Here is a 20,000-nt window from a genome sequence, read left to right as displayed (position 1 = left end):
TGAACCGAGAAAACGTATAATAACTGAATATTTGAAGTGTAATAAAAACAGTTTTCTCAATAAGTCCAGACAATGACTGATATACATGTGTTGAGGACGTCGTTGACTCCACCCATACTGAATATTAGACATTTTTACTGTACCAATTAGGAAATATTTCAAATTAAAACTCATACATTTGAATCGAGAAAATATCTAATAAATGGATATTTGAAGTGTAATAAAAACAGTTTTCTCAATAAGTCCAGACAATGACTGATATACATGTGTTGAGGACGTCGTTGACTCCACCCACACTGAAAATTAGACATTTTTACTGTCCCAATTAAGAGATATTTCAAATTAAAACTCATACATTTGAACCGAGAAAACGTATAATAACTGAATATTTGAAGTGTAATAAAAAGTATTCCCTCAACAATTCCAAACAATGATTGATGTATACAGGTGCATCTCAATGAATTAGAATATCATCGAAAGTGTAATATATTTCGAGTGTTTAGGCTATGGCTTACAGCTAATAAAAAAAAGCTGATTTCATTTTCCAGCAGGACTTGGCACCTGCCCACACTGCCAAAAGCACCAATACATGGTTTAATGACCACGGTATCACTGTGCTTGATTGGCCAGCAAACTCGCCTGACCTAAACCTCAGAAAGAATCTATGGGGTATTGTCAAGAGGAAGATGAGAGACATCAGACCCAACAATGCAGATGAGCTGAAGGCCGCTATCAAAGCAACCTGGGCTTCCATAACACCTCAGCAGGGCCACAGTCTCATCGCCTCCGTGCCACGCCGCATTGATGCAGTAATTCATGTAAAAGGTGCCCCGACCAAGTATTGAGTGCATACTTTATACTGTACATAGACATACTTTTCAGTAGGCCAACATTTCTGTATTAAAAAACCTTTTTTAAATTGGTCTTATGTAATATTCAAATTTTCTGAGATACAGAATTTGGGTTTTTTATTAGCTGTAAGCCATAATCATCAACATTAAAAGAAATAAACACTTGAAATATATCACCTTGTGTGTATATTTTCTCAATTCAAATGTATGAGTTTTAATTTGAAATATCTCTTAATTGGTACAGTAAAAATGTCTAATTTTCAGTATGGGTGGAGTCAACGACGTCCTCAACACATGTATATCAGTCATTGTCTGGACTTATTGAGAAAAAACTTTTTATTACACTTCAAATATCCATTTATTAGATATTTTCTCAGTTCAAATGTATGACTTTTACTTTGAAATATCTCTTAATTGGGACAGTAAAAATGTCTAATTTTCAGTGTGGGTGGAGTCAACGACGTCCTCAACACATGTATATCAGTCATTGTCTGGACTTATTGAGAAAAAACTTTTTATTACACTTCAAATATCCATTTATTAGATATTTTCTCGATTCAAATGTATGAGTTTTACTTTGAAATATCTCTTAATTGGGACAGTAAAAATGTCTAATATTCAGTATGGGTGGAGACAACGACGTCCTCAACACATGTATATCAGTCATTGTCTGGACTTATTGAGAAAAAACTTTTTATTACACTTCAAATATCCATTTATTAGATATTTTCTCGATTCAAATGTATGAGTTTTAATTTGAAATATTTCCTAATTGGGACAGTAAAAATGTCTAATATTCAGTATGGGTGGAGTCAACGACGTCCTCAACACATGTATATCAGTCATTGTCTGGACTTATTGAGAAAAAACTTTTTATTACACTTCAAATATCCATTTATTAGATATTTTCTCAGTTCAAATGTATGACTTTTACTTTGAAATATCTCTTAATTGGGACAGTAAAAATGTCTAATTTTCAGTGTGGGTGGAGTCAACGACGTCCTCAACACATGTATATCAGTCATTGTCTGGACTTATTGAGAAAAAACTTTTTATTACACTTCAAATATCCATTTATTAGATATTTTCTCGATTCAAATGTATGAGTTTTAATTTGAAATATTTCCTAATTGGGACAGTAAAAATGTCTAATATTCAGTATGGGTGGAGTCAACGACGTCCTCAACACATGTATATCAGTCATTGTCTGGACTTATTGAGAAAAAACTTTTTATTACACTTCAAATATCCATTTATTAGATATTTTCTCGATTCAAATGTATGACTTTTAATTTGAAATATCTCTTAATTGGTACAGTAAAAATGTCTAATTTTCAGTGTGGGTGGAGTCAACGATGTCCTCAACACATACATGTCAGTCATTGTCTGGAATTATTGAGAAAAAATATTTTTGTAGCACCTTAAATATTGTGATATTACCCATTTTTGTCCTGAACATATATGCATTAGTCGTTGTGTGGAATTATTGAGAAAAACATTTTTATAGCACCTTAAACATTTAAAAAATGTGCCATTTGAAGATACAAATTCAGTTCAGAGTTTTTGCTTCGTAAAATATCTTAATTGACCGTCAGTCAGGTATTATTAACTTCCAGCAACCCTCAAATCAAAGAATAAAGACACTTTACGCACAATTTAGGTGTATTTTCTCTTTAACTCAGGAGATGCAGGTAGCATGTTTTATACTGTGAATATAATTCATTTAATCTCATTTCATTATGCAATATGTATACTTTGTTGGCATCTTATTTTGAAAACCGGATGTTCGTCTGTAGAAAACCGGAAGTTGTCTCACGTTAATCTTTCCGCTAACTTTGCAAAGTTCTTCGCTCGCTCCCGATCTGTGCCGTTTACCGTAAGTTTCAGCGTATATGTGCACTATAATTTAAGTGTCTGCTGAGTTGACCACGGAGATCTGAGTGTCTGCTGACTTGACCGCAGTTTTTAGTTGGGGGAGCAGCGGCCCTACTCGGAATCTATCGGAGACGCCGACGAGGGAAGCGAGCAGGAGCGCTCGTTAATCTGCGCCGACGGGGACTACGCTCCCGTCAATTCATCTGGCGAATGTCCGCTCTCTGGCCAACAAGATGGATGAGCTGCTGCTGCTCCTCAACAAACTAAAAAAGAAGTTTAGCAGATCCGCCGCCCTGTGCTTCACTGAAACCTGGCTCGGTGAGCACATCCCGGACAGCGCACTACATCTGCCGGGCTTCCAACTCCTCCGAGCGGACCGCGTAACGGCGCTGTCGGGGAAAACGAGGGGAGGCGGAATCTGCTTCTACAAAACGAAGGTTGGTGTACAGATGTCACAGTGTCAAAGGAATCATGCAGCCCTCACTAGACTGTAAACCTTTTTATTCAGCGCAGGAGTTTTCCTCGTTCATTCTGGTCGGTGTCTACATCCTCAGGCCTGTGTGAGTGAGGTCCTCAACACCTGGCTGAGCAGATCACCAACACCCAGACTCCCCGCTCATTGTTCTTGGGGACTTCAACAGAGCAAACCTCAGCAAAGAACTGCCAAAATACAGACAGCATATTAAGTGTAGCACCAGGGACAAAAGCACACTGGACCACTGCTCCACTGTAATGAAGGACGCATCTCACTCAGTACCCTGTGCAGCTCTGGGATTCTCTGATCACTGTTTGATTCATGTTCTCCCGAAATACAGGCAGAAATTAAAATCTGCAACACCTGAGGTGAAGACTGTGAGGAGATGGACCAACGAGGCAAAGCCGGAGCTACAGTCCTGCTTTGTCTGCACTGATTGGAGTGTTTGTGAGGCTGCTGCGACAGACCTGGATGAGCTCACTGACACTGTGACATCATACATCAGTTTTTGTGAGGACACGTGTGTGCCGACTAAAACCTTCTGCACATTCAACAATGAACCTGGTTCACTGCAAGACTCAGGCAGCTTCGTCGGGCTAAGGAGGAGGCCTACAGAGGTGGGGACAGGATCCTGTACAACCAGACCAGAAACACACTGACGAGGGAGATCAGGGTAACAAAGGCTACATCCACACTACTCCGTTTTCAAACAAAAACGATCTCCATCCACACGGCGTTTCAGCATCGTTTTCTAAATGATCTCCGTCCAGAATAAAACGCCTGAAAACGAATATCACGTGACTCTTCACGTACACTGGGCATGCGGGTGGGTAATAAAGTCGTCTTTAATAATGAAAGGTCGTGTTTGATACTTAAGATCTTCTCTAAAATCTCCCTCTATGAACTCAAACAGACAGTTCATGGAATGTTTTATAAGTTGTACTCACTCGTTTCCTCGTTGTTGTCTGTTCTCACTCGTAGCTCTGCTGGTGGCTTAACTATCTGTCCTACTGAATAGCATTTACTGCTAACCGTGACTTCAGACGGCCGCTCCGTAGGGCTGATAACGCCGCTGGTCACGCTGGTCACTGATCGCTCCATTAACAGCTGCTTCCTCCGTAATAATGCAGACTTTAACTGAACAACAACTGCTAGTAAAGACAACATGGTCAGCATCGCCTGTAATCAGTTGTCCATGTTAGATTAACCTGGTAGTCGATCGGTATTCAATGTTGTTGTTTGTGAGCTTCCGGGTAAGGGTCACGTGATAGACATGTGACGAATCAGGGAAGGACACGTCATGACTGCTAAGAACGAATCAAGTAGCGAACGTGGGTGTGGGCGTCATCGTTTCTAAACGTATCCGCTTTCGACCGTCCACATGAAAACGCGACCCGGAGTTTTCAAACTTATCCGTTTACGGTGCTCAAACGCCAGTGTAGTGTGGACGCTCAGTGTAAACGTAGCAGAACCAGCGTCGGAAATACACGAGGGCAAAGGGCAAAACTGCCCCGAAGAAATGCCCTCGTAAGAAATCAAAAAATGCCCCCATAATTTCCTCTAATAATGATAATTTAATGAACTTGTCAAAAACATCGTAGCCTATATGACCCGGTCCAGTTGCCATAGAATGGTTTTGATTTTCGCCTTGACTGATGTTGCGTGTGCGTGAAGAACCGAACGTTCTAAAGGAATAAATAAATGGAGCGCTTCTTCATCAGACCTGAGACTGCGGTCAACTCAGCAGACACTTACATGTTAGAGCGGAAAGATTAACGTGAGACAACATCCGTTTTCTTCAGACGAACATCCGGTTTTCAGAATAAGATGCCAACAAAGTATACATATTGCATAATGGAAATTAGATTAAATTAATTATATTCACATTAAGTATAAAACATGCTGCATCTCGTGAGTTAAAGGGAAAATACACCTAAATTGTGCGTAAAGTATCTTTATTCTTTGATTTGAGGGTTACTAATGAATAATACCTGACTGACAGTCAATTAAGATATTTTACTAAGTAAAAACTCTGAACTGAACTTGTACCTTCAAATGGCACATTTTTAAAATTTTTAAGGTGCTATAAAAATGTTTTTCTCAATAATTCCAGACAATGACTGATGTATATGTAATCAAGGCATCGTTGACTTAATAATTGTTAATAGTTGTTTAAAAAATGTAATAATAATAATAAATAACCACAAAGTAATAAGAATAAATTGAATATGATTGTCTGATTTATGTTTGTTTTTTGTTCAAAAAATCTAAGAAAACACTTTGAATCTGTAGACTACTGCCTAATAGTCTTATTATTGCCATTTGATGACAATTGCTCATATACTGTAAGCCTAAATAAGTATATTTATTATTTTGAACAAAGGTTAAATGTTATTTCACAAGTTTCAAAAAGTTTCTACTCCGTTTCTACTTGGAAGCAGAGTTGTCAAATAGAAACGATATCCGTCCACATGGGAGTTTCAGCATCATTCTCGAGTTGATCTGCATCCACAAGGCAGCCTTCGAAGGCGTACAGCACGTGACCATTAAAGTACACTGGGCATGCGCGTGACGGTGTAAACAGGAAGTGGATTGCTTGCTTAGTTAAACAAAATACGACAGAGTAATAAAGTAGTCTTTAATAATGAAAGGTTGTATTTGATACTTAATATCTTCCTCTATAAACTCAAACAGACAGTTCGTGGAAAGTTTTAGAAGTTTTATTTTTCAGACGTAGTTACAGCGCTGCGGGTCTATCTCTCTCTCATCAACTTTACTTTAAAATCAACACTTACACGTAAACGTTTACTAGATTATGGGTCCATAAATGTGGGCAACACACGTCGATCACTCGTCTCTCACTCGTTTCCTCTGTGTTGTTGTCTGTTTGTCACTCCTAGCTCTGAATAGCATTTATTGCTCCTGTGGTGTAGCTCCGCCATTGGGGTATTCCTTCATGAGATACGGCATCAGGGGATAAGTTGGGTCACCCAGCAGAAAAACAGGGACAGCATATTCGCCCTCTATCAATTATTTAGGGCATGGGGGAATTGCTCCATATTTTAGGGCACAACTCTAGCTCTGAACATCATGTAACATGTCCGACTAGCTAGCTTCTAAGCTAATTTTAACATTACCGCCAATGGGGAAATGCTAACCGCAATTAGCATTAGCGAATATAATATATCTTCGTACATCTTTTCATGCTTCATACAGACATACTTACAGACTAAGGTCTCTCAAGGCTACCAAACGGAAAAAGTAAAACGAAGCAGTGTGTCTTCTCATTAGAATCTAAAAACAACGAGGCACTAACTGTTGTTGTTGTAACTCGTAGCTCTGAATAGCATTTACGGCTAACTGGCTTGGCCGCTTAATAACTGCGGTCAAGTCAGCAGACACTCAGATCTCCGTGGTCAACTCAGCAGACACTTAAATTGTAGTGCACATATACGCTGAAACTTACGGTAAACGGCACAGATCGGGAGCGAGCGAAGAACTTTGCAAAGTTAGCGGAAAGATTAACGTGAGACAACTTCCGGTTTTCTACAGACGAACATCCGGTTTTCAGAATAAGATGGCAACAAAGTATACATATTGCATAATGAAATGAGATTAAATTAATTATATTCACAGTATAAAACATGCTACCTGCATCTCCTGAGTTAAAGGGAAAATACACCTAAATTGTGCGTAAAGTGTCTTTATTCTTTGATTTGAGGGTTGCTGGAAGTTAATAATACCTGACTGACGGTCAATTAAGATATTTTACGAAGCAAAAACTCTGAACTGAATTTTTTATCTTCAAATGGCACATTTTTGAAATGTTTAAGGTGCTATAAAAATGTTTTTCTCAATAATTCCACACAACGACTAATTCATATATGTTCAGGACAAAAATGGGTAATATCACAATATTTAAGGTGCTACAAAAATATTTTTCTCAATAATTCCAGACAATGACTGACATGTATGTGTCAGTCATTGTTGGACATCGTTGACTCCACCCATACTGAAAATTAGACATTTTTACTGTACCAATTAAGAGATATTTCAAATTAAAACTCATACATTTGAATTGAGAAAATATCTAATAAATAGATATTTGAAGTGTAATAAAAACAGTTTTCTCAATAAGTCCAGACAATGACTGATATACATGTGTTGAGGACGTCGTTGACTCCACCCACACTGAAAATTTGACATTTTTACTGTCCTAATTAGGAGATATTTCAAATTAAAACTCATACATTTGAACCGAGAAAAAGTATAATAAATGGATATTTGAAGTGTAATAAAAAGTTTTTTCTCAATAAGTTCAGACAATGACTGATATGTATGTGTTGAGGACGTCGTTGACTCCACCCAAACTGAATATTAGACATTTTTACTGTACCAATTAAGAGATATTTCAAAGTAAAAGTCATACATTTGTACCAAGAAACGGGTACATTTCTGAATGTTTGAGGTGCTATAAAAACTATTTTCTCAATAATTCCACACAATGACTAATGCATATAAGTTGAGGAAATCTCTGACCATACATATACAGAAAATGAAAAATCTTTACTGTGGTAATGAAGAGATTTTTTTAAAGTAAATTAATTAATTTGTTCCAAGAAATATCCAATAACTGAATATTTGAGATGCTATAAGAGTTTTCTTTATAATTCCAGACAATGACTAGTGCATATGTGTTCATGACATCTCTAACTATACTAATACTGAGAATCAAATATTTTTACTTTCCCAATTAAGAGATTTTCCAAAATATAAGTCCTTCTTTTGAACGTTCAAAAAGTTAATTTCTTAATATTTAAGGTGCTATAAAAAGGGTTTTCTTAATAATTCCAGATAATGACTGATGCATATCTGTTCAAGACATCTTTGACTCCACCCATACTGAAAATTAAACAATTTTACTGTACCAATTAAGAGATATTTAAAAGTAAATGTCATACATTTGTACCGAAGAACAGGTAATTTCTGAATATTTGAAGTGTTATAAAAAGTATTCCCTCAACAATTCCAAACAATGATTGATGTATACAGGTGCATCTCAATGAATTAGAATATCATCGAAAGTGTGATATATTTCGAGTGTTTAGGCTATGGCTTACAGCTAATAAAAACCCCAAATTGCAGACGAGCTGAAGGTCGCTATCAAAGCAAACTGGGCTTCCATAACACCTCAGCAGTGCCAGTCTCATCGCCTCCGTGCCACGCCGCATTGATGCAGTAATTCATGCAAAAGGAGCCTCGACCAAGTATTGAGTGCATACTGTATACTGTACATGGACATACTTTTCAGTAGGCCAACATTTCTATATTAAAAATCCTTTTTTTAAATCGGTCTTATGTAATATCTAATTTTCTGAGATACAGAATTTGGGTTTTTTATTAGCTGTAAGCCATAGCCTAAACACTCGAAATATATCACACTTTCGATGATATTCTAATTCATTGAGATGCCCTGTATACATCAATCATTGTTTGGAATTGTTGAGGGAATACTTTTTATAACACTTCAAATATTCAGAAATTACCTGTTCTTCGGTACAAATGTATGACATTTACTTTGAAATATCTCTTAATTAGGACAGTAAAATTGTTTAATTTTCAGTATGGGTGGAGTCAACGATGTCCTCAACACATGTATATCAGTCATTGTCTGGACTTATTGAGAAAATACTTTTTATTACACTTCAAATATTAATTTATTAGATATTTTCTCAATTCAAATGTATGAGTTTTAATTTGAAATATCTCTTAATTGGTACAGTAAAAATGTCTAATTTTCAGTGTGAGTGGAGTCAACGATGTCCTCAACACATACATATCAGTCATTGTCTGGACTTATTGAGAAAATACTTTTTATTACACTTCAAACATCCATTTATTAGATATTTTCTCAATTCAAATGTATGACTTTTACTTTGAAATATCTCTTAATTGGTACAGTAAAAGTGTCAAATTTTCTCTATGGGTGGCGTCAACGATGCCTTGAATACATATACATCAGTCATTGTGGGGAATTATTGAGAAAAACATTTTCATAGCACCTTAAAAACTTCAGAAATTTGCCATTTGAAGATATAAATTCAGTTCAGAGTTTTTGCTTCGTAAAACATCTTAATTGACTGTCAGTCAGGTATTATTAATTTCCAGCAACCCTCAAATCAAAGAATAAATACACTTTACGCACAATTCAGGTGTATTTTCCCTTTAACTCACGAGATGATGGTATCATTTTTTATACTTATTGGAATATAATTCATTTAATCTCATTTCATTATGCAATATGTATACTTTGTTGGCATCTTATTTTGAAAACCGGATGTTCGTCTGTAGAAAACCGGAAGTTTTCACGTTAATCTTTCCGCTAACTTTGCAAAATCTTTCGCTCGCTCCCGTCCTGTGCCGTTTGGTTGCGTTTACCGTAAGTTTCAGCGTATAGGTGCACTACAATTTAAATGTCTGCTGAGTTGACCACGGAGATCTGAGTGTCTGCTGACTTGACCGCAGTGCTTAATAGGGCTGATGACGCCGCTGGTCACGGCGCTCGCTAATCGCTCCAACAGCTGCTTCCTCCACAGAAATGCAGACTTTACTGCACAACAGCTGCTAGCTGGTGTGCTAGCAGCAACGCTTGAAATTAGTTATCCATGTTGAAATGAATTACTGGTCACCCTGGCTGTTTGTTTTCTTCCGGGTACGGGTCACGTGATAGTGAGTGTGACGAATCAGGGACGGAGACGTCATGGCTGCTAATAACCAATCCAGTAGCGAACACGGGTGTGGGCTCATTTTTTCTAACACATCCGTTTCCGACCGTCCACATGCAACCAAAACCCCGGAGTTTTCAAATACCTCCAACCTCTGGGGAGTTTTCAGACTCCTCCGTTTAGGGTGCTCCAAAACTCCGGCGTAGTGTGGCCGCTCAGTGTAAACGTAGCAAATACGGAGTAAAAACGGAGTAGTATGGACATGGCCTGAGAGAAGCTACACCGAAAAGCTGGAGAAAAGGTTTTCAGCCAATGACCCCTCGTCAGTGTGGAGAGGCCTGGAAGTACTCACCAACTACAGGAGACCACCCCCACTGAGGCCAATCACCAACTGGCTGACGACCTGAATGTGTTTTACTGCAGGTTTGATAAGCCTGCTCTCACCCCCCCCACCTGCCCCATCATCATCAAACAACCACCTACACCCCCTGCCTCCTCCTCATCTCTCCCAACCGACCCCCCACCGGCACTGAGGATCTGTGAGTCGACTCTTCCACAGACAGAAGATCAGGAAGGCACCAGGCCCAGACGGTGTGTCACCCTCGTGCCTGAAAGTCTGTGCTGACCAGCTGGCCCCCATCTTCACACAGATCTTCAACCGATCACTGGAGCTGTGTGAAGTACCCTCCTGCTTCAAAAGCTCCACGATCATCCCGGTCCCCAAGAAATCCTCCATCACAGGATTAAACAACTACAGGCCCGTCGCCCTGACGCCTGTGGTCATGAAATCCTTTGAGGAACTGGTGTTGACCCACCTGAAGGACATCACAGGGCTCCTGCTGGACCCCCTGCAGTTTGCCTACCGAGCAAACAGGTCGGTGGATGATGCAGTCAGCACTGGACCCCCCAGGGATGTGGTCTAGTACCCAGACTATCAGCACTGGCGCCCCCCAGGGGTGTGTGCTCTCCCCACTGCTCTTCTCCCTCTACACCAACGACTGCACCTCAGAGGACCCGTCTGTTAAACGCCTGAAGTTCGCAGACGACACAACGGTCATCGGCCTCATCAGGGACAGTGATGAGTCTGCGTACAGACGGGAGGTTGAACAGCTGGTCCTCTGGTGTGGTCAGAACAACCTGGAGCTGAACAGGCTCAAAACTGTGGAGATGACAGTGGACTTCAGGAGGAGTTATAACACAGTTATAATGATGCTGATAATAGATATTCAGCCGGTGTTCACAACTTTATTTTCATGTGCGTAAGAGATGCAATTTAAATATACACCTTGAAAACTGCAAACCTATCTACGTCATGTTTTTATGTTTGTTAAATTCTCAGTAGTGATACTAAATGATGCTTATTATACATATTACAAACAAAACACTTTAAAAACTCTAAAACAATAATTTAAATGAATCATTGCTTTTTTTGGTATTTAGGTCAGACACATATGCATCGCAGATTACCGTAATATGCGTGGTATTTGTTATAAATGTACGTTGGTACATAGAGGGTGATAAGAAGCTGTACATTGAGGGACTTAGGACCCAGGGGAATGTCTATCATTTGATAACTATCATTACCAGAGTAACTATCATTACCAGAGTACCTATCATTACCAAAGTAACTATCATTACCAGAGTACCTATCATTACCAAAGTAACTATCATTACCAAAGTAACTATCATTACCAGAGTACCTATCATTACCAAAGTAACTATCATTACCAGAGTACATATCATTACCAGAGTACCTATCATTACCAGAGTACTTATCATTACCAGAGTACCTATCATTACCAAAGTAACTATTACCAGAGTACCTATCATTACCAGAGTAACTATCATTACCAAAGTACTAGGGGTGTAACGGTACACGTATTCGTATTGAACCATTCGGTACGGGGCTCACGGTTCGGTACGCATTACGTACACAAACACGACCTTTCATTATTAAAGACTACTTTATTACTCTGTCGTATTATTTTAAACTAAGCAACCAATCTACTTCCTGTTTACACCGGCACCATCACGCCCAGTGTACGTGAATAGTCATGTAATATTCGTTACAAACTCTCCCCGCAGCGTTTAGGTATCTGTTCCCTCCTGATTCAAACAGGGCTAAAGGTTTATCCCTACTCTGTAGTGATAAACCAGGCTGTACGAACATGCTTAATGCTATTGAGCCCTGTGACACTACTCCTTCACCAGCCCATTTCTCCAGACCATAATTCATGCTTTGTAAAAGAAAACAAAAGCCCAAACAGAGAATCAAATCAGACACGCCCCCTTGAGAGTCTCGCCAGAGGATTTGGCATTTCTGCTTTTTTGCTGGATTGAAAACGTACCGAAACGTACCGAACCGTGGCACCACTGTATCGTATTGAACCGAACCGAGAATTTTGTAAACCGTTACACCCCTACAAAGTACCTATCATTACCAAAGTACCTATCATTACCAAAGTACCTATCATTACCAAAGTACCTATCATTACCAAAGTAACTATCATTACCAGAGTACCTATCATTACCAAAGTAACTATTACCAGAGTACCTATCATTACCAGAGTACCTATCATTACCAGAGTACCTATCATTACCAAAGTAACTATCATTACCAGAGTACCTATCATTACCAGAGTACCTATCATTACCAAAGTACCTATCATTACCAAAGTACCTATCATTACCAGAGTAACTATCATTACCAGAGTAACTATCATTACCAAAGTAACCATCATTACCAGAGTACCTATCATTACCAGAGTACCTATCATTACCAGAGTACCTATCATTACCAGAGGTGTATTACTGTCAGCATCCCTACTGAACAAGCCTAAACATACGTGTTCTACATGTGATGTTCTACATGTGTTACATGTGATGTTCTACATGTGATGTTCTACATGTGATGTTCTACATGTGATACATGTGATGTTCTACATGTGATACATGCATTACATGTGATGTTCTACATGTGATGCATGTGATGTTCTATGTGTGTTGCATGTGATGTTCTAAATGTGTTGCATGTGATGTTCTAAATGTGTTGCATGTGATGTTCTACATGTGTTGCATGTGATGTTCTACATGTGTTGCATGTGATGTTCTAAATGTGTTGCATGTGATGTTCTAAATGTGTTGCATGTGATGTTCTAAATGTGTTGCATGTGATGTTCTAAATGTGTTGCATGTGATGTTCTAAATGTGTTGCATGTGATGTTCTAAATGTGTTGCATGTGATGTTCTAAATGTGTTGCATGTGATATTCTAAAATCCTTGTAAATGGATTTAATTTAATAAAACTGTTTGATACTATTCATGGTTAAAGTTATTTTTTCCATTAATACCTCTTCAATAGGCTATAATGACCTTTAAAGATTATTCTTGGTCTTTTATCGTTTGGAGGAGAGTGGGATTAGAACCAGGAGGTCTTAAACCAGTAGTGACGTAACACCGGGACCTCTTACCGGACTGAGAGGATCCTGTTGCCCGAGGAGGAGGCGCCTGACCCGGCTTCTGTCGCAGTTTCTAAATGGTTATCTGGACCGGTCCTGGTCCTGGTGCCGGTCCGGTTCCAGCTTCGTGTCTCTGATTCGAGGGAAAAACTCGAGTGGACCGGATCAACACGTGCCCGGTGTGACCCGGTGTGTCTGATCCGGACCGGGTCAACATCCGGGTTCTTCACTGGTTCACGCGCTGCTCCACTTTTCAAACGTGCCGCTCCGACAACATCCGGGTCCGAAGAGTTGTGGACGGTAAAAACCAGAAGTTCTGCTTCAGAGAGACCGACGTTCTGGCGGGAAAGTGGAGTAACGTTCAAATGTCACGTTAAAAAAAACAGGAAAACGGACAAAGCCTCAAAGGTGGTAAGCGACAAACAGCAACTGTTGCTGACAACTAAACAACAAAACACTTCCGGCTTCCGGTTCGGAGAGATTTTAAAGAGACACTCAGGATGGATGTCTCACTCCGACTCTAGATTCAGAAAACCAAAAACAACGTCATTAAAAATCGATCACTTCATCCAACCAATGAAATTAGTTCATTTCATGGTGTGTTCCAAGCCGTCGGAAACATGAAGATCAAGCGTTTTAAATGTTCTTTAAATATCAAAGAGTAAAAACTAAATGAGAATCTGAGACATTAAATAGTTCTAACAAATATGAATAAAATATGAAATAAAGTAAAATAAATGAGTAAGAATAAACTGAAAGTAAACAGGAAAGTAGTAAAAGTATAGTGAGAAGTAGATTTATATTTACCTTTACTAAAGATATTAGTACACACTCCGGTCCAGGAGGTGGCGCTAAGCTCCAGTGACGACAGTTTGTAGTCCTCCAGTAAAACCACAGAAGAAGAAGAAGACGACGGTCATCACACGTCCTTCAGCCGCTGAAGAGCTCCACGTTAAACACATTCAACAATAAACCACAGGTGAGACTTAAACACGTGACTATCTCTCAGGTGTGTTCGTAGGTTGTCGGTTCGAAGCCGGAAGAGAAACATTGAAATCTAAACCAGAAGAAGCTAATGCTAGCTCGCGGTAGCCGCTAGCTAACGATGACGTCACGGCTGCACCAGACTCCGGTTCTCTCGTTTTAGGTGTAAGATGTTTCAAATGTGACTTTATTGAATGGAGTGTAACAGCTGATCTGTTCTTCAGACTCTGATCCGCGGATCATGGCGGTCCAGGTGACCGAGTCCGACCAGGTGAAACAGGTACGAGCAGGAATCATTAGTAGTTTATGAGTTATTGATCTGATGGTTCAGATAAACGATGACGAGCCTGTGTGTGTGTGTGTGTTCTAGTTTAAGGAGTTCCTGGGGACCTACAACAAGGTGACGGAGAACTGCTTTATGGACTGTGTGAAAGACTTCACCAGCAGGGAGGTGAAGCCAGAGGAGGTGAGGAGCTACTTCCTGTTGTAATGTTTAGGGACGCTGGGACATCTGAGGATTCAGTCAGTAAACTTTTACTTCTTCATAAAGCTAGAAAAACATTTCTGCTCTTCTGATTGGGTATCAGGAGGAGCGATGATGTCACAACTTCTCTTAGCCATCTAGACCAATCGAATGTCACTTAATCCTCTGTCAGATTTCTCTGAAGACTACATTACCCATGAACCTCAGCTGCTGAATCCAGAATCAGAAAGATGCTTGTTGTTTTTACGGAGCTCTGTGATTGGCTGTTTGTCGATGCTTTGAATAAACTTTATTGACTTGTGTGTTTACAGACCAGCTGCTCTGAGTCGTGTCTCCAGAAGTACCTGAAGATGACTCAGCGGATCTCCATGAGGTTCCAGGAGTACCACATCCAGCAGAACGAGGCTCTGGCTGCTAAAGCCGGACTCATGGGACCAGCTCACTGACCCGGTCTGGACCAGGGTCCCTGTGTTGGAGGGATGACGTTACACCTCTTTAAAGCTGGAGTGAAGCTGTGCCTCCTACAAGGATCTCAATGCATCATGGGAGATGTGGAACACAAACAGACTTTAATATTTAATGTTGAATCATATTTTTATTAAACGTCACATTTTTCTTTTTTCTGGAAATAAAATCTGATTTGTTTATAAAAAAGTTTCAGGAGTTTTGAACTTAAACATTTCACATCGTAATGAAACCTGGTCCTCTAGAGCAGTGATTTTCAACCGCTGTGCCGCGGCACACCAGTATGCCGTGAGAGATCGCCAGCTGTGCCGTGGGAAAATGTCCAATTTCACTTAATGAGTCCAAAAAAAACATTACTTAGTTGTTGCAAATACTTTGCCATTGTTGAGCGTCTGAGCTGCAATATAGTGTCTGGCTAAGTAATACATGCTCTTCCATGCCAGTGGGGGGCAGTAGGTAGCGCAGTAATGACGTGTTAATGTAGGACAGTAGAATGAAATGATGAGCGGGAGAAGTTGCGATGACAAGACGAACAGCGATGGAGAAATATTTGAAAAGGAAAAATACAGACTGAACTGGTCCCTGCGCTAAACCTGCAGCTTCAGGGACAGGGACGTGTGATCACCTGTGGATCACCTGTGGAGCTGATAGACCTCCAGTGTATATATATATATATACATATATATATATATATATATACATATACATATATATATACGTATATATATATATATACATATATATACGTATATATATATATATACATATATATACGTATATATATATATACATATATATACGTATATATATATATATATATATATACGTATATATATATATATATATATATACGTATATATATATATATACGTATATATATGTATATATATATACGTATATATATGTATATATATATATATATATATACATATATATACATATATACGTATATATATATATATATATATATACGTATATATATGTATATATATATATATACGTATATATATATATATACGTATATATATGTATATATATATATATACGTATATATATATATCATACCTGCAAACTCATGAGGGGTGAAAAAGGTGACAAGCCCGAAACCCTGTCGGCGGGGTGGGTGCGCTCCAAGAATTTTATTTTAAATATGAGCAGAATGTAGCATTCTGGTGTACTCTGAGAAAAAAATTAAGTGATAAGACATTTACTTAAAAACAAATGTATTATTCAGTTATTAATCACTATTTCAGCTCTATTATTAATATTAACCTTTATTTAGACACAATCCATTGAGACCGAGGTCTCATTTTCAAAAGTTTTGCTCAAATAAAAACAAAGATAGCAAGAGTAGCGAGAACCATCGCCTGTACAAATAAAGTGATTAGTTTTCATTGATAATATTAATATTAACTCCCACTGTTACTGTACAGCTGTTAGAATTGTGGTCCATCTTCTATTTGCAATTAATATGCATTCAATCCAGTTCAATTATTTAAATGAAAATGATAATCTACTCTGGCTAAAGTAGCTTATCAAGAGTAAAATAATAGCTGTGATCTATACACACCTCTGCATTAGCAACCTGCTGAAATGAAGGTACAGGCACCTTAACCCTCTCATTACTTCAGGGTTCTTGAGAGCAACGTGGGACTGTTGGGACTGTTAGTACAGTGGCTGTGGTCATCACAGTGAACAGTGTGACCAGTGTGATGAGAGGACATGTGAGCCCTTGTTGCTGTAGTTCATCTCCTTGGAGCAGAGGCTGCATTTAGCATAGCCTGCCTTATCAATGTATTTAAAATACTGTGACAGCAGGAAGCTGTACTCACGTCTGTTTAGACCTCCACCTTTATCCAGGCCCAGCTCCACCTTTATCCAGGCCCAGCTCCACCTTTATCCAGGCCCACCTCCACCTTTATCCAGGCCCAGCTCCACTCACATCTCAGCCCTGCGTCAAGCTGCGCTACAGACAGCCTCCTCTCCCTGAAGCTCTTTGACCTCATCATCTCATCATCTCATCAGTATCTGGGCCTCATGTTTCAAGTTATTATCACCACGAAATCGCCTCATTCTACTTTGAGTTAAAACAAACAACCTGCAACCAGATGCACCGGTGTTCTGGTTTAACGTTAATGAGTGACCGCGTGAACTGAACCGGAACACGGGGGGGGGCTGCATGTTTCGTCACGTTACGTTTTTTCCTCCTAAATCGTGATAATGACGAACGTTAACAGTCGACAAAGTTCCGCATGCAGTGGACGTTAACTTAACCCAGCAAGTCTGAACGGTAACGGAACATAACAGAACTTAAACTGTAACGGAGGGAAATGAAGACGCTGTAGACATCTGAATGCTGATTGGCCAAGACTCCACACGTCAAAGATGTTTTATTGCGAAGATCACGACATCACCTTTTCTCCTCGTCTCACTCCAATCTGAGAAACGCTGGCTGGCCAGTTGACCCCCCCCCCCCCCCCCCCGAAAAAAAAAACTCTACGGATCTACAAATATAAATATTAGGACTGGATTAAATAATAAACTACAAAACAAAGATTTTGAACAATGTGACTCTTAAAATAAAGTACTTCACTTCAGAAAACACATTTTATTCAGGTGAGAAGTGACAAAAAGCAAAAAACATTTATATTCTTCATCCTCTGAAAAGGTTCATGTTAAACTGGCTTCATGTCTCCATCTTAGGCATTCTGATCATATTGTTGTTATTTGTGAGTTGGTACGTTTGCTCGTATTTGATTGGCTAAGCAGCATGATGTGATTTACAGCTCATGTGATTGGTCGGTGTGTTTCCTGAAGAACGATTACCGCAAAGACGGTTAAAATAGAAGCGCTACTTCCTGCAGAGGGTCCCTGGTCTTCTAGGGTCTAGAGGACTAACTGTCCTCTGTGATGTTGCTGCTAGATTTAAATCAAAACCATGTGGATGTGGAACAGGATCAGGTTTAGGATGAGGATCAGGTTTAGGATGAGGAACAGGATCAGGTTTAGGATGAGGAACAGGATCAGGTTTAGGATGAGGACTCGAGGAAACATATTTAAAAACGTTATTAGAAACAAAGAGCTGTTTATTGACACAGTTCATGACGTGTTTTAGTTTATTTACATAAAAAAGTTCATTAACGACGATACAAACAGTCGGCTCTTAAAAATATTAGAAACATTCTTTACACGATGAAAAAGTGAGTCTTTGAACGCACCGCGGCTTCATTCTCTACTCAGAGCTGCTATTTACAGAACAGAGGGGGGTCCACGAAGCAGCCGTGTGTCTGAGGCACCACAGAAGAAGAGGAGGAGGAGGAAGAAGAAGAAGAGGAGGAAGAGGAGTGAGGTCAGTACTGAATGTACAGAAGATCAAATGAGACAAAGAAGAAGAAACATTCTGACTAACAAATATTTTTGTGGTGAAAAATTAAACTCGTTTAAATGAGTTTCAGATAAACTAAATTAAAATGTTCAGATTAAATCTTTAGATCTTTATGAGATTAAATCATATTTCACCACTTTATTTAATTTAGTAAAATGTTTTGTTCTCATAATTCAGATTAAATCATAAATTAAATTAAGGCCAAAAGGTTAAAATAAAATGTTTTAATTATAACGACTAAATCAAAACGTTGATTTATTTCTGTCTTCCATATAAATCAATAACTGAATAAATAAAAATCATTTTAAACAAAAAAGTTCATCTCTCTCTTGTTTTACCAAAATAAAAGCTCTGATTTTATATAAAACAGGAAGTCAAGAAACTTTAGGTAAAAACAATTGTTCATAAAAGAGAAAAAACTAATTTGCATTATGACCTCTGACTCCCCAAAATAACCTGTCACTTTATTTTGAAATTAGGAGACACTGAGGACGCAGCAAGGAAGGAAGGAAGGAAAGAAGGAAGGAAGGATTTGTGTGGCGGCTGAACAGACGGCTGACGTTTCTCCTCAAACAGGAAGTCAGTCTCACGTGAGGGGGCGGGGCCAGGTGGTAGCCCCTCCCCCCTCTGACAGTTTATTTCCCATCATGCCCTCAGAGCTGGCTGAGTGGGCGTAGTCTGTGACTGGGAAGGGGCGGGGCTTAGTGGGCGTGTCATCACCTGCACTCCACGGCGACGGTGTTCTGATTGGGCGAGGCCGAGGACGGACTCATACCTGTGTCTGAGGAGACCGAGGACGTGGACGCCGTCGTGTTAGACACTGAGAGACAGAACTACACGTTAGGGACAGGACACAGGGTTCTGATGGACTACACCTCCCAGCATGCCCTGCAGCTCCTACCTTCTCTCTCCTTCTTCTTTAGTCTCTTCCTCCGGCGGTCGATGGACGCCACCTCAGACTTCAGGCTCATGTAGTACTTCCTGATCTCCTGAAGCTTCTCCTGCAGGAAGGAGATCCGGTCTGTGCTCGACATGCTGTCCAGCTCGTCTGGGGGGGAGTATTATAATTAATATATATATATATATATATATATATATATATATACATACATACATACATACATACATACATATATACATACATACAGTGGGGAAAAAAAGTATTTAGTCAGCCACCAATTGTGCAAGTTCTCCCACTTAAAAAGATGAGAGATGCCTGTAATTTTCATCATAGGTACACTTCAACTATGAGAGACAGAATGGGGGGAAAGAATCCAGGAAATCACATTGTAGGATTT

General features: G+C 39.3%; 3 protein-coding genes and 1 long non-coding RNA gene across 13 annotated transcripts in view; 2 read left to right on the top strand and 2 right to left on the bottom strand.

The window, feature by feature from the left end:
• The window catches only part of kiaa0586 (KIAA0586 ortholog), a 92,545-nt gene extending 78,699 nt beyond the window's left edge, over positions 1-13,846 (bottom strand). For 4 of the 6 annotated variants that reach the window (XM_076107322.1, XM_076107324.1, XM_076107325.1 and 1 more), the window contains exon 1: positions 13,397-13,845. The gene's annotated coding sequence lies outside the window, so the exon portion shown is untranslated. Of the gene's footprint in view, positions 1-13,396 lie in introns of all 6 variants that reach the window. The other 2 variants (XM_076107326.1, XM_076107327.1) reach the window with 1 other exon arrangement.
• Positions 2,749-8,550, top strand: LOC142967781 (uncharacterized). 2 transcript variants are annotated; one of them, XR_012958960.1, is made up of 2 exons: positions 2,749-3,163; positions 3,240-8,550. It is a non-coding gene; the product is annotated as an uncharacterized LOC142967781 (long non-coding RNA). The 2 variants fall into 2 exon arrangements; XR_012958959.1 differs by having other exon boundaries at positions 3,235-8,550.
• A 363-nt stretch (positions 13,847-14,209) lies between the features above and the next one.
• Positions 14,210-15,506, top strand: timm9 (translocase of inner mitochondrial membrane 9 homolog). Its single transcript, XM_076107329.1, has 4 exons — positions 14,210-14,363; positions 14,593-14,648; positions 14,739-14,834; positions 15,164-15,506. The coding sequence occupies exons 2-4, from the start codon at positions 14,610-14,612 to the stop codon at positions 15,296-15,298; spliced, it is 270 nt and encodes an 89-aa protein (XP_075963444.1). The 5' UTR covers positions 14,210-14,363; positions 14,593-14,609; the 3' UTR covers positions 15,299-15,506.
• A 2,909-nt stretch (positions 15,507-18,415) lies between these two features.
• arid4a (AT-rich interactive domain 4A) overlaps positions 18,416-20,000 on the bottom strand; it is a 30,858-nt gene continuing 29,273 nt past the window's right edge. For all 4 annotated transcript variants that reach the window (XM_076107148.1, XM_076107149.1, XM_076107150.1 and 1 more), the window contains 2 exons: positions 19,604-19,750; positions 18,416-19,522 (listed from right to left, as the gene is read on the bottom strand). In XM_076107148.1, the coding sequence (XP_075963263.1) occupies positions 19,419-19,522; positions 19,604-19,750 (251 nt within the window). In that variant the 3' untranslated portion in view covers positions 18,416-19,418. The remainder of the gene's footprint in view (positions 19,523-19,603; positions 19,751-20,000) is intronic.

The sequence above is a fragment of the Anarhichas minor genome, unplaced genomic scaffold (assembly GCF_050575085.1).
Source record: "Anarhichas minor isolate MPS153535 unplaced genomic scaffold, ASM5057508v1 ptg000038l, whole genome shotgun sequence".
NCBI lineage: Eukaryota > Metazoa > Chordata > Actinopteri > Perciformes > Anarhichadidae > Anarhichas > Anarhichas minor.
The sequence above is the reverse complement of the archived record's forward strand: the minus strand, read 5'-3'. Positions and strand labels throughout refer to the sequence as shown.